Genomic DNA, 12,483 nt, shown 5'->3' with positions numbered 1-12,483 from the left:
ACTGTTAATAACATTAGCAAATATTTATTAAGCATTTATAATTGTTTTTTAAATGATCATCATATATTTATATGAAGTTCAAAAACTAATTTAATGTGTTGACACTTTCCAGAAGTCTGTATTGATAGAAAATGTGTATGTACTATTATGATATATTGAAATGCACACAAATGTGACTAGCTTTTAGGTATTTAGCCGTCATTAGTATCTATTTTTAGTTTTTCACACTATAGGTGTTACTCAAAAATGAGACTTATATTGGTGGGTTAAAAAACTATCAAACATATTTTAAACATGTCCCTACATGTCACTTGTGATGACAGCTGTCACTACTAGTTAGAGAAGAATCTTGAGGACTTTGGAATATAAAATTTATAAAAAGGATAGATGATTAAAATGTTTTAAAATTACGCAAATAAAATTTTAGTGTTCCCTGGTGGCTCTACAGTAAAGAATCTGCCTGCCAATGCAAGAGACTCAGGTTTGATTCCTGGGTCAGGAAGATCCCTTGAGAAAGAAATGGCAACCAACTCCAATATTCTTGCCTGGGAAATCCCATGGATAGAGGAGGCTGTTGGGCTACCGTCCATGGAGTTGCAAGGAGTCAGACATGACTTAGCAGCTAAACAGTAAAATAAAATTTTACTTTTCATTCAGATTGTCAATATAGTGGAGAGTAATATTTAAATACTTTTGAACTGTGGTGTTGGAGAAGACTCTTGAGAGTCCCTTGGAGTGCAAGAAGATCCAACCAGTCCATTCTAATGGAGATCAGTCCTGGGTGTTCATTGGAAGGACTGATGCTAAAGCTGAAACTCCAATACTTTGGCCACCTTATGAGAAGAGTTGACTCACTGGAAAAGACTCTGATGCTGGGAGGGATTGGGGGCAGGAGGAGAAGGGGACGACAGAGGATGAGATGGCTGGATGGCATCACCAACTCGATGGACATGAGTCTGAGTAAACTCCGGGAGTTGGTGATGGACAGGGAGGCCTGGTGTGCTGCGATTCATGGGGTCGCAGAGAGTCGGACACGACTGAGCGACTGAACTGAACTGAACTGAATATTTACAAAAACCCTAAAGTTAACGCATGAAAAATACAGTGAATACCCACTGTCTGACTCTTTAAAATTTCACAATGAGGAGCAGTAGTAAAACAATCATGAAACGGACCATCAATAATATGCATCGATAACATGTATCTTTAAGTTAAAACAGTTTACCAAACTTATAGGTAGGCTTAATGACAGAAAAATCCAATACTTAATTGAATAGGAAACTACTCCGAACGGTGGGGTTCTCGTTGATTTCCCTCACAGTACCCTGGAGGGGGAAGGTGGGGAGAATCGGCTTCAGACACTTGAATTCCCTGGTCCCGGTACCTCCCGTCAGACACACCTCGTACTGGTAGCTCTGCGACAGGGTCCCCGTGCCGCTGACGTCCACCAGGTGGCCCGGGAAGTGGCCCTCGGGCACCGGGCAGCGACCCGCCGAGCCCGCCCCGCCCCTCCTGCACAGCCGCACCGCCACGAACACCAGCACCGAGAAGAGGAAGAGCGACGACACCGACGCCAAGGCCACCACCAGGGAGACGGTGAGCGGGTCGGCCGGCGCCGCGGCCGCCGCTTCCGCTTCCGGGGGCGGCAGGTAGGGCTGTGAGAAGCCGTCCACCAGCAGCACGTGCAGCGTGACGCTGGCCGACAGCGACGGCTCGCCGTTGTCCTTGACCAGCACCACCAGCCGCTGCTTGGGCGCGTCGCGCTCGCTCAGCAGCCGCGCCGTGCGCACCTCGCCGTTGTGCGCCCACACGCCGAACAGCCCGGGCTCCGTGGCCTTGAGCAGCTGGTACGACAGCCAGGCGTTCTGGCCCGCGTCGCCGTCCACCGCCACCACCTTGGTCACCAGGTAGCCCGGCTCGGCCGCCCTGGGCACCAGCTCGGTGCAGGGCGCCGAGGCGTTCTGCAGCGGGTAGAGCACGAAGGGCGCGTTGTCGTTGGCGTCCGCCACGAGCACGCGCACCAGCTCCTGGCTGCTGAGCGCCGGCGAGCCGCGGTCGGTGGCGCCCACGTGGAACTCGAAGGCTCGCAGGGCCTCGTAGTCCAGGGACGTGAGGGCGAAGAGGTGGCCGTTGTCGGGGTTGATGGACACGAGGGAGGCGAGGGGCACGAGCGGGTCGTGGGGCGGCAGCAGCGAGTAGGTGACCTGGGCGTTGGCGCCCGCGTCTGTGTCTGTGGCGCTGACGCTGCCGATGTGCAGGGCGGGGCTGTTCTCGCGGACCCACAGGGTGTAGGAGGTCTGGGTGAAGGCGGGGGCGTTGTCGTTGACGTCGGACACCAGCACGGTTATGTTGTGCTCGGTTTTCAGTCTGGGGGTTCCCATGTCAGTGACTGTGATGGTGATGTTGTACTGGGCTCTTTCCTCTCTGTCTAGCGGTCTCTCTGTCACCAGAGTGTAAAAGTTTTTGAACGTGGGTTTCAAGAGAAAGGGGAGACCATTGTGAATGGAGGAAACCATCTGACCGTTTTCCCCGGAATCTGGATCAGAAACACTGAAAACAGCCACCACAGTCTCTGGGGAGTTTTCTGGGATAGAGCTGATGAGTCTCGACATGGTCAGTTCGGGGGCATTGTCGTTCACATCCACCACCTCTATAGCTACAGTGCATTTTCCTGAAAGGCCTCCACCGTCTGTGGCTGCAATCTCCACGTTATAAAATCGAGTTGCCTCGAAATCCAAAGCCCTTTTCAGACTAATTTCTCCTGTTATTTCGTCTATTACAAATGGTTGAGTAACTTCATCTCCTTGGAACAGAGCATAGGCTACTTTCCCATATGTTCCTGCATCTAAATCTCGGGCAGAGACAGCGACAACTAAGGAGTTTAGGGGACTGTTCTCTGGAATCTGTACCTCATAGACGGACTGTAAAAACTCTGGGGCATTGTCATTAATGTCCACGACTTCAATGCGGACTGTAGTGGTCCCAGACCTGGGCGGAGCCCCCCCATCCAGCGCGGTGAGGATTAAACTGAGCTCAGGCTGCTGCTCCCGATCCAGTGCTTTGTCCAGCACTAGCTCTGGGTATTTTCTGCCATCTCCACGATGATGAGTGACAACATGAAAATGGGAGTTGGGGCTGATTGTGTAGTTTTGAACCGTGTTGCTACCTATGTCAAAGTCTAGAGCTATTTTCAAAGGAAACACAGTCCCTGTCTGGACGCTCTCTGGGATTTTTAGAAGCATTTCTCTCTCTAGGAACTCTGGCGAATGGTCATTTATATCTGTGAGCTGTAGATCAGCCTGAATAATTTGCACCGGGTTTTCCAGTAATATTTGGAAATGCAGTATACAGGGATCTGTTGCCCGGCACAGTACTTCCCGGTCTAGTTTTTCAAATAGGAGCAAATTCCCGGTCGTTATATGCAGCTGCAAGAGCTGTTTGTTTCCTTTGTAATGGATTCGCGCGCCCCGCGTGGCTAGTTCCCCCACCCTGAGACCCAGGTCTTTTGCCAGGTTGGCCACAAAAGACCCACTTTCTGTTTCTTCTGGCATGGAATACCTAATTTCTTCAGAGCCAGTCTCCCACAAAAGGAACAATATAGCAAGAAAGAGAACTTGCCTTTTTTGTAGCGTTTTTGCTGGCGCGGTCTCCATTGTCCAGACCCGGTGCAAGAAGGTAGTTTCTTCAACTCGATATACAATCAATCCAGATGAGTTCGTTAAATAAAATGGAATTTGATCTGATTGACTTTCGCTAGGACGATGCCCTTCTCAGAGATCTCTGCCCCTAGATTCTATGTAAATTGCTTTCTTCTTTTAGAAAGCACTCGAGGTTCTGATTCCCACTTTAAAGGCTTCCGGGGCAGTCACAGATCCCTTCATTCATACTCCTAGCTTGCAGCGCCACCAGGCGTCATTATTTACTATTGCATATAGTATGGGCTGTTTCATTCCAAGCTTTAACTTGGTATGTATCAGTTTCCTTTTAAGTCAGAAATGCTTCCGATTGATTCTGTATTTCCAGTTTTTAGTTTCTGGAAGTTCTGAATAAGCATTTGCTAAGTTAACTTTCAGTGAAAGAATACTTTTCAGAACAAACTAAAATGATGTATCAGTATTCCTCATAAAACACCTTTTGAGTAGTCAAACTTTCTCTTGTGGGATTCTTATTTGATTATATTCAAGAAATTAGTAATATGGTAAGTTTACAATTTTGCAAAATTGTTTTATTTTAAATATACATCAGAAAAGGGAACAAATCATGTGTGTACAACTGAATTTTTCAGGAAGTGAACACACTGGTAAGCAGAACTTAAGTTAAAACTAAAATGTTACCAAAACCCTAGAAACCCCCTCCTGTCATTATCTGTTCACTACCCTGTAAAGGTAAAACTCTTCTGATTTCTATTATTATAGTGTGGGGTGTTTTTTTTTCTGTTCCTGTTTTTAAGCTTTCACACAAATGGAGTTATACAATATTACTCATATGTTTGTAACGTCCACCCCTTCTATACTGTTCTAACTTATTTCATTGCTTTGTATTACTCTATTTTACAATGATTTGTTTTTCTATTCTCCAGTGGATGGACATTGGTATTTTCCAGTTTGGGGATATTTTCAGTACTGCTGCTATGAATATTTTTGCTGTCTTTGTGTGCACTTATATTGTGTGCATTTATGTTCAATAAATTCCTAGGATTTACACAATTATAGGTTAAGATGTGCACATGTATTTAGCTTTATTAGATATTACAAAATAGTTTTCTAATGTGGTTTTACCAAAATCAGTGAAGAGTGAGAGCTCCAGTTGCTCCAAATCCTTGTCATCATTTGATATTGTCTTTTAACCATTTTGGTGAGTGTGTGGTGATGTCATATTGTAACTTTAATTAGAATTCCCCTGAAGATTAATTAAATGAGTCCATTTTCACTTGTTTATTTTTATTAGAGTACATTCTTGTGAAGTATGTAAGTTTCTTGTCTACTGTTCTTATTAGGGCATTTGCCTTTTTTTTTCTTACCAATCTTTAGAAGTTCCTTATATATTCTGGATCTAAGTACTTTTTCAGAAGTATGTATTGCAGGTATCTTCTCTGATTCTATTGCTTGCACTTTAACTCTCAAGATATCTCTGAAGAACAAAACCTTTAAATTTTAATTTAGTCTAATTTTCAATATTTTTCATTTATGGTTTGAGTTTTTTTGTATTCTCTTTAATTCTTTGCATACAGCAAAGTGATGAAAATACTGTTGTGTGGTGTTTTCAAAATATCAGTTACTTTTTACATTTATAGCTATAATTCTCAAGAAATTAACTTTTTAATATGAATGAGGTTAGGCTCAGAATATTTTTTCATAAAAATATCCAAATGTCTTTGCACCATCTACTGAAAAAAGTTCCATTCTCCACTATTTCTGAGTGGTCATTTTTTTCATAAATCAAATGACCATAGTTATGTTCAAGGCCCTTCTTTTTTTCAATTTTTCTCCTTGTTTATCCTGCAATACCAAATTGTCTTAATTTCTATACTTTGTAATAGGTTTTATTATCTGATAATTAAGTCCTTTAGTTTTATTTTTTCAAGATTGCTTTGGTTAGTATTATCTATTTCCATATAAATTTTAGATTCAGCTTGTCAGTTTCACAAAGAAATCTGCTGAAGTTTTCTTTAGGATTTTACTGCATCAGTAGATTGATTGAGAAGAACTGGCATATTCCCAATATTGAATCCTCTAACTGGAATGTCCCTGAATTTGACAAGTATTCTGAGAGGGGAACTGGCCTCCAATTTGCCATAGGCATATGAAGTTATTCTATCCCTGGCAGGAGCAGGAGTCATTTGTCTGTTCTTAAATGAAGTCACTCCGTAGGGTCCATCTCATTGCGACCCCATGGACTGTATGTAGCCTGCCAGGCTCCTCCATCCATGGGATTTTCCAGGTAAGAATACTGGAGTGGGTTGCCATTTCCTTCTCCAAGGGATCCTCTGGGCCCAGGAATCCAACCTGGGTTTCCTGGCACTGTTCTTAGGCTTTGCAGATTTCCTCAGGGCAAACTGTAGGAGTCAGATCAGAGCTTTCTCAAGAAGTTTCCTTTTCAGGAAGCTTACTTAGCCCCTTCAGTTCTTTGTATATGATCTACTGTTTCTTCAAACTAGTAATTTCTGAATTTTAACCAAGCTTTATAGTTGTTTGAAAGTGAAAGAAGAAAGAAAAGTTGTTTTCTGCTGTTAAATAATCCTTCTAACTTGAAACAGAATACAACCAAATATGTGCAAAACTTAAAATCTGAGACTACTTAAAATCTGTATTTTGTAACTTTGGGCCATAAGGAAGAGGAGTTCTGAAAGTGATGTGGGCCACGTTGACTTAAGTAGAATTTATGTCACTAAAACAGCATATGTTAAACATACTGTGTGTGCTAGGTCACTTCAGTCATGTCAGACTTTTTGCAACCCTGTGCACTGTAGCCCACCAGGCTCCTCTGTCCATGGGATTCTCCAGAATACTGGAGTGGGTTGCCATTCCCTTCTCCAGGGGATCTTCATGACCCAGGGACTGAACTTGCATCTTCTGCATTTGCAGGTGAATCTCTAACACTATTGCCACCTGGGAAGCCCTAAACACACTATATGCTGTGCCTAAAAAAATGATGAAAGAGGAATTGTTAAAAATGAACATATATAATACATTTGAGAAAGTGATTGAAATGGGTATTATTATCCAGATATTTGGCTCCCATTTTCTATTTTTATTTTGCAACAATAGAAATGGCCTGTTTTTTATGATGTATTCATTTTGTGGAAGTTACCTGGATATTTACTACTAAATTCTAGTTGAATTTTAAAATGTTGATGAGGTCTACACCAAAGTCTGCTAGTGATCTCCAGCCAGTAAGTAATGATCCATACTTTACAGATACGCATAGTAATTTATAAATTAATATACACAGTAATTTATAAATGAATACACAAAGTAATTTAAAAAACATATATAAGTTAATAAAGGTGGGTTCTCAGTGTTTATTTGCCCAGACTCATTTAGGTAATTATACAAATTGGACTTTCCTGGCATAAACAAAAACATGAACTTTTTTCATAATGTTGAGATATAGTGGTGAGATATAGAGGTGAAATAGATACAGTGGTGAAAACTTCAATCAGATTTCTTGTCATCATACATTAAACTATTTCATTTAGTTATCTAACAGTAAATGGAGGCATCATTAAAGTTAAATACAATATTTATGTCATTTGTTTAATTGTTTTCTCACTTATCACTTTCTAATTTCAAGTATTAGATTGGATGAAGGTGAAAAGGTATGTTCAATGATAACTTTAAGAGTAATTTTCATTTTTTATTTCATTACATCCTTAGAAAAAATATAATTCAGGGAAAGATGCAAATAATTAAATTCCTGTAGAGTGATACTTGAGACTTATAAAGCAAACTCTTTAATAGATATAAGTGGCTTTATCGTTATATCCCTATAACGTTAGCTGGAAATCACATAGCTTCCTTGGTTTAATGGACACAATATAAAGCAATTGCAATGCCAGATGAGTTTATTTCTTATCTTAGTTTATATTTCTATTCTTGTCTTAAAGGAAAAAAAACCAGTGCTTATTTCTTACTAATGAAAGTTTAGCATAATTGAAAAAACTACTTTGCAAAATGTTTGAAAGCTACATAGAAGAACAAAAGAAGATAACTTGGACATAAAAAATATATCACTGTTTTGTTGATAAAGACTATCCATGTCTGCAGAATAACAAAGTGAAAATCTATTATTCAATAACCAGACTAAAACAGAATAACCAAAACTCAGAAGAAATTCTTACTCTTTTGAAGGTACAGAGAAACTTCAGGGAAACCAAGAAAAATACATACATTAAACTACATTTGAACTTCTAGTTATAGGGCAAAATGAAGGACAAGGCAGTATATGATGCCCTCTACCTCTTGAGTCCTTTGAAATGACTTAGGGTGTATTTAAGGTTCTGTGTTTTAAAAAATAATTTAAGAAGTAGTGACTTAGTTTTAGTTAGTGAAGTAATGCCAAATTACATCAGATTTTTCTTTTTAATTATTATAGAATAATTTTGTGTTAATATTAGTGAGTATGTAGCAATTGCAATGTGCTAGGTTAAGTAGCAGACAAATAAGAGAGATAAATCTCTAGCATATTGGTGGTCACAGTGGGATATGATCAAAATTGTAGTGTATTACTACTTTAATAAAGTGCATGTTTATGTACAGTTTTGGAGAAACAAGTATGCTAAGATATGCTCATGGCTATTCAGGGGCCATAGCTTTGTAGAATAGTCAACAAGAGCGGTCTGCTGCTGCTGCTAAGTCACTTCAGTCGTGTCCGACTCTGTGCAACCCCATAGACAGCAGCCCACCAGGCTCCCCCGTCCCTGGGATTCTCCAGGCAAGAAAACTGGAGTGGGTTGCCATTTACTTCTCCAATGCAAGAAAGTGAAAAGTGAAAGTGAAGTCACTCAGTCGTGTCCAACCCTCAGCGGCCCCAAGGACTGCAGCCTTCCAGGCTCCTCCGTCCGTCCATGGGATTTTCCAGGCAAGAGTACTGGAGTGGGGTGCCATTGCCTTCTCCGGTATGATAAAGAAAAGCACCAAAAATATACAGAAATGCATGATTACACAGGTGCTTTAAAATGTTTCATTGAAAAGACATAAACTAAGAAGTTGATTTAAATATTAACAGAATTTCTTATACTACTTGAGTAATTTTTAGTTATGGAAAGATTAATCACCAAGAGAAGGTCAAATATGGAGAAAATACATACTCTATCCAGTACAACTAAAAATGCAAAATCTAATTAGCACAGAGACATGCATATATTTGTGTGTGTTAATCACTCAGTCGTGTCCGACTCTTTGTGATACCATGAACTGTAGCCTGCCAGGTTCCTCTGTCCATGGAATTCTCCAGGCCAAAATACAGGAGTGGGTTGTCATTTCCTTCTCCAGGGGATCTTCCCGACCCAAGGATCGAACCTGGATCTCCAACATTGCGGGCAGATTCTTTACCACTAAGCCACCAGGAAAGCCCTATTTGTACAACAGTACAACTTATTAAGAGAAAGGTATTGCAATGGGAATTAGGTTTGCCAAAATTAAGGAGAGGCTCACTTAACCAAATACGACATTTAACTGAATACAAAGCTATTTCTACAGTTGGGGCTTTCCTTGATTTCTCTTTCAGTGTCCTGAACCAAGAGGTTAGGGAATATCGGCTTCAGGAATTTGAACTCACCAGTTCTATGGTCTCCCGTCAGACACACCTCGTACTGGTAGCTCTGCGGCAGAGTCCCCGTGCCGCTGACGTCCACCAGGTGGCCCGGGAAGTGGCCCTCGGGCACCGGGCAGCGACCCGCCGAGCCCGCCCCGCCCCTCCTGCACAGCCGCACCGCCACGAACACCAGCACCGAGAAGAGGAAGAGCGACGACACCGACGCCAAGGCCACCACCAGGTAGACGGTGAGCGGGTCGGCCGGCGCCGCGGCCGCCGCTTCCGCTTCCGGGGGCGGCAGGTAGGGCTGCGAGAAGCCGTCCACCAGCAGCACGTGCAGCGTGACGCTGGCCGACAGCGGCGGCTCGCCGTTGTCCTTGACCAGCACCACCAGCCGCTGCTTGGGCGCGTCGCGCTCGCTCAGCAGCCGCGCCGTGCGCACCTCGCCGTTGTGCGCCCACACGCCGAACAGCCCGGGCTCCGTGGCCTTGAGCAGCTGGTACGACAGCCAGGCGTTCTGGCCCGCGTCGCCGTCCACCGCCACCACCTTGGTCACCAGGTAGCCCGGCTCGGCCGCCCTGGGCACCAGCTCGGTGCAGGGCGCCGAGGCGTTCTGCAGCGGGTAGAGCACGAAGGGCGCGTTGTCGTTGGCGTCCGCCACGAGCACGCGCACCAGCGCCTGGCTGCTGAGCGCGGGCGAGCCGCGGTCGGTGGCGCCCACGTGGAACTCGAAGGCTCGCAGGGCTTCGTAGTCCAGGGACTTGAGGGCGAAGAGGTGGCCGTTGTCGGGGTTGATGGACACGAGGGAGGCGAGGGGCACGAGCGAGTCGGGGGGCGGCAGCAGCGAGTAGGTGACCTGGGCGTTGGCGCCCGCGTCTGTGTCTGTGGCGCTGACGCTGCCGATGTGCAGGGCGGGGCTGTTGTTCTCGCGGACCCACAGGGTGTAGGAGGTCTGGGTGAAGGCGGGGGCGTTGTCGTTGACGTCGGACACCAGCACGGTTATGTTGTGCTCGGTTTTCAGTCTTGGGGTTCCCATGTCTGTGACCGTGATGGTGATGTTGTACTCGGCTCTTTCCTCTCTGTCCAGTGCCCCTTCTGTTACCAACGTGTAGAAATTCTCAACGGACAGTCTTAAAACAAAGGGGAGATTGTCATGTATAGAACAGATAACCTGTTGGTTATGTCCAGAATCAGCATCTGATACACTGAAAACTGCCACTAGGATCTCTGGCAGGTTTTCAGGGATGGGGCTAGTCAGTGAGGACATAATCAATTGAGGAGCATTGTCATTCACATCCAGGACCTTGATGACTACAGAGCATTTTCCTGATAGTCCCCCACCGTCTGTAGCCTCGATATCCACCTGATATGTTTGAAATTCTTCAAAATCCAATTTCTTTTTTAGTCGAATTTCTCCTGTATTTGTGTTAATTTCGAAGGGTTCGTTACCGTCATCGACTTGAAATAGGGCGTAAGATACCTCTCCAAATGATCCTGCGTCTAAATCTCTCGCTGAGACAGTGATAACCAGAGCGCCCAGGGAGCTATTTTCAGGGATTTGAGCCTCATAGAACTCCTGAGCAAACTCGGGGGCGTTGTCATTGCTATCCAAGACCAGGATCTGAATCTCTGTGGTCCCAGACCGAGGTGGAGACCCGCCATCCAGCGCTGTGAGGGTTAGCCTGAGCTCGGGCTGCTCCTCACGATCCAGCGCTTTGTCCAGTACCAGCTCCGGGGACTTCCTCCCGTCCTTGCGGTTTCTAGTGAGAATGTGGAAGTGAGGGTTGGAGCTGATTATGTAGCTCTGAAGGCCGTTGCTACCAGCGTCTAAATCTTGTGCCATTTTCAAAGGAAATACCTTACCTGGTATGGTAATTTCTGATATTTTTAGTTGCATTTCTCTAGCAGGGAACTCTGGAGCGTGGTCATTTACATCTCTAATTACCAAGGCAGCCTGAAATAACTGAAAGGGATTTTCCAGTAACACTTGGAACGGTAGTACGCAGGGCTCAGTGGAGCCGCACAGCTCCTCCCGATCCAGTTTATCATTCAGCAGCAAATCACAGGTGTCTGGATCAAGCCGCAAATGCTGTCTATTCCCCTTGAAAACAACTCGGGCGCCCCGGGCAGCCAGCTCTCCCATCCTGAGTCCCAAGTCTTTTGTCAGGTTGGCCACAAACGTGCCACTTTCTGTCTCTTCCAGTACAGAATACCGAATCGATTCTGAACCTGCCTCCCACGAAAGAATCAATGTAATGAAGATCATCACTTGCCTTTTCTTCTGATGTAGTTTCACTTGCATCATTTCCATCGTTATGTCTGGTTCCAGAGGAAAAATCTTCTTCCAATCCCAATCACTGCATCCACTGTTGACCCTTCAAAATTTCTGCTCCAGAATTTCAAATTCGTTCCTATAACTTGTCTGGCAGCGACTGCTCCGTGAACACTTCTGTCTTAGCTTTACCAGTAAATGAGTTCTATATTTTTTTCTTGGGCTTCTCTGAAATGGAGTCCACCGAGTCTGCAGAGCTTTTATCCACTCTTAGCCTGCACTGCCACCATGCGTTGAAATGAGTAATTTCGTGGGGGTGCTGCAGGTCAACACCACATCCAAAATATAAACTTTATAAACGTTTTAAGGAACACGCTGAGTTTCTCAGACTGCAGTGAGTGAATCACATGCATAAAGACTTATCTGGGAGTCTTGGGGTTTTTTTATTTTTCAGAACTTGAATTTTCTAGCTTTCTGGCTGTACTAGCGAATCTGTAAGTCAGTCTTTTCCTTTAAGGATTCTGATACATACTAACACATTTAAGAGTTATTCCCTCAGGTAATATAAACTTCCTATAACCAACTTTTATTCATTGGTTCAGTTCAGTTCAGTTAAGTTGCTCAGTCGTGTCCCACTCTTTGCAGTTTATCTCTGAGGAGCAGTGTAATTTCTGAATCTGAGAAGTATACTATTTAATTGTCCCACCTACACACTATACAAAAGTAAAAGTTGGTTAGCAAGATCAATCTTAAACACTTATTTCTCTAAACTATATGACTAATAAAATGGAATGAACAACATACTTACTGTTCGGTGGTCACCTGCACAATAAAGGGAACAATTAGACTATTAGGAAAATTGAGGCCAAGAAATAGGTATTATAGAAGTATCAAATCAAATTATTTAAAAGAGGGACCAGGAGTAATCCGGTATGTGTCGTAAGTAAGGGTTTTAG

The 12,483-nt window shown here is 43.8% G+C and overlaps 2 protein-coding genes across 2 annotated transcripts; both read right to left on the bottom strand.

Annotated features, from left to right (window-relative positions):
* Window positions 1-1,265: 1,265 nt before the first annotated feature.
* LOC138085469 (protocadherin beta-5-like) lies at window positions 1,266-3,653 on the bottom strand. The gene has a single exon (XM_068979875.1). The coding sequence runs from the start codon at window positions 3,651-3,653 to the stop codon at window positions 1,266-1,268; it is 2,388 nt and encodes a 795-aa protein (XP_068835976.1).
* Window positions 3,654-9,172: 5,519 nt separating this feature from the next.
* LOC138085419 (protocadherin beta-6-like) lies at window positions 9,173-11,566 on the bottom strand. Its single transcript, XM_068979785.1, has one exon. It carries the CDS (start codon window positions 11,564-11,566, stop codon window positions 9,173-9,175), a length of 2,394 nt encoding a protein of 797 aa, XP_068835886.1.
* Between the last annotated feature and the right edge of the window lie 917 nt (window positions 11,567-12,483).

This window comes from Capricornis sumatraensis, chromosome 9 (assembly GCF_032405125.1).
Source record: "Capricornis sumatraensis isolate serow.1 chromosome 9, serow.2, whole genome shotgun sequence".
Lineage (NCBI taxonomy): Eukaryota > Metazoa > Chordata > Mammalia > Artiodactyla > Bovidae > Capricornis > Capricornis sumatraensis.
This window is presented reverse-complemented; position numbering and strand designations above follow the sequence as displayed.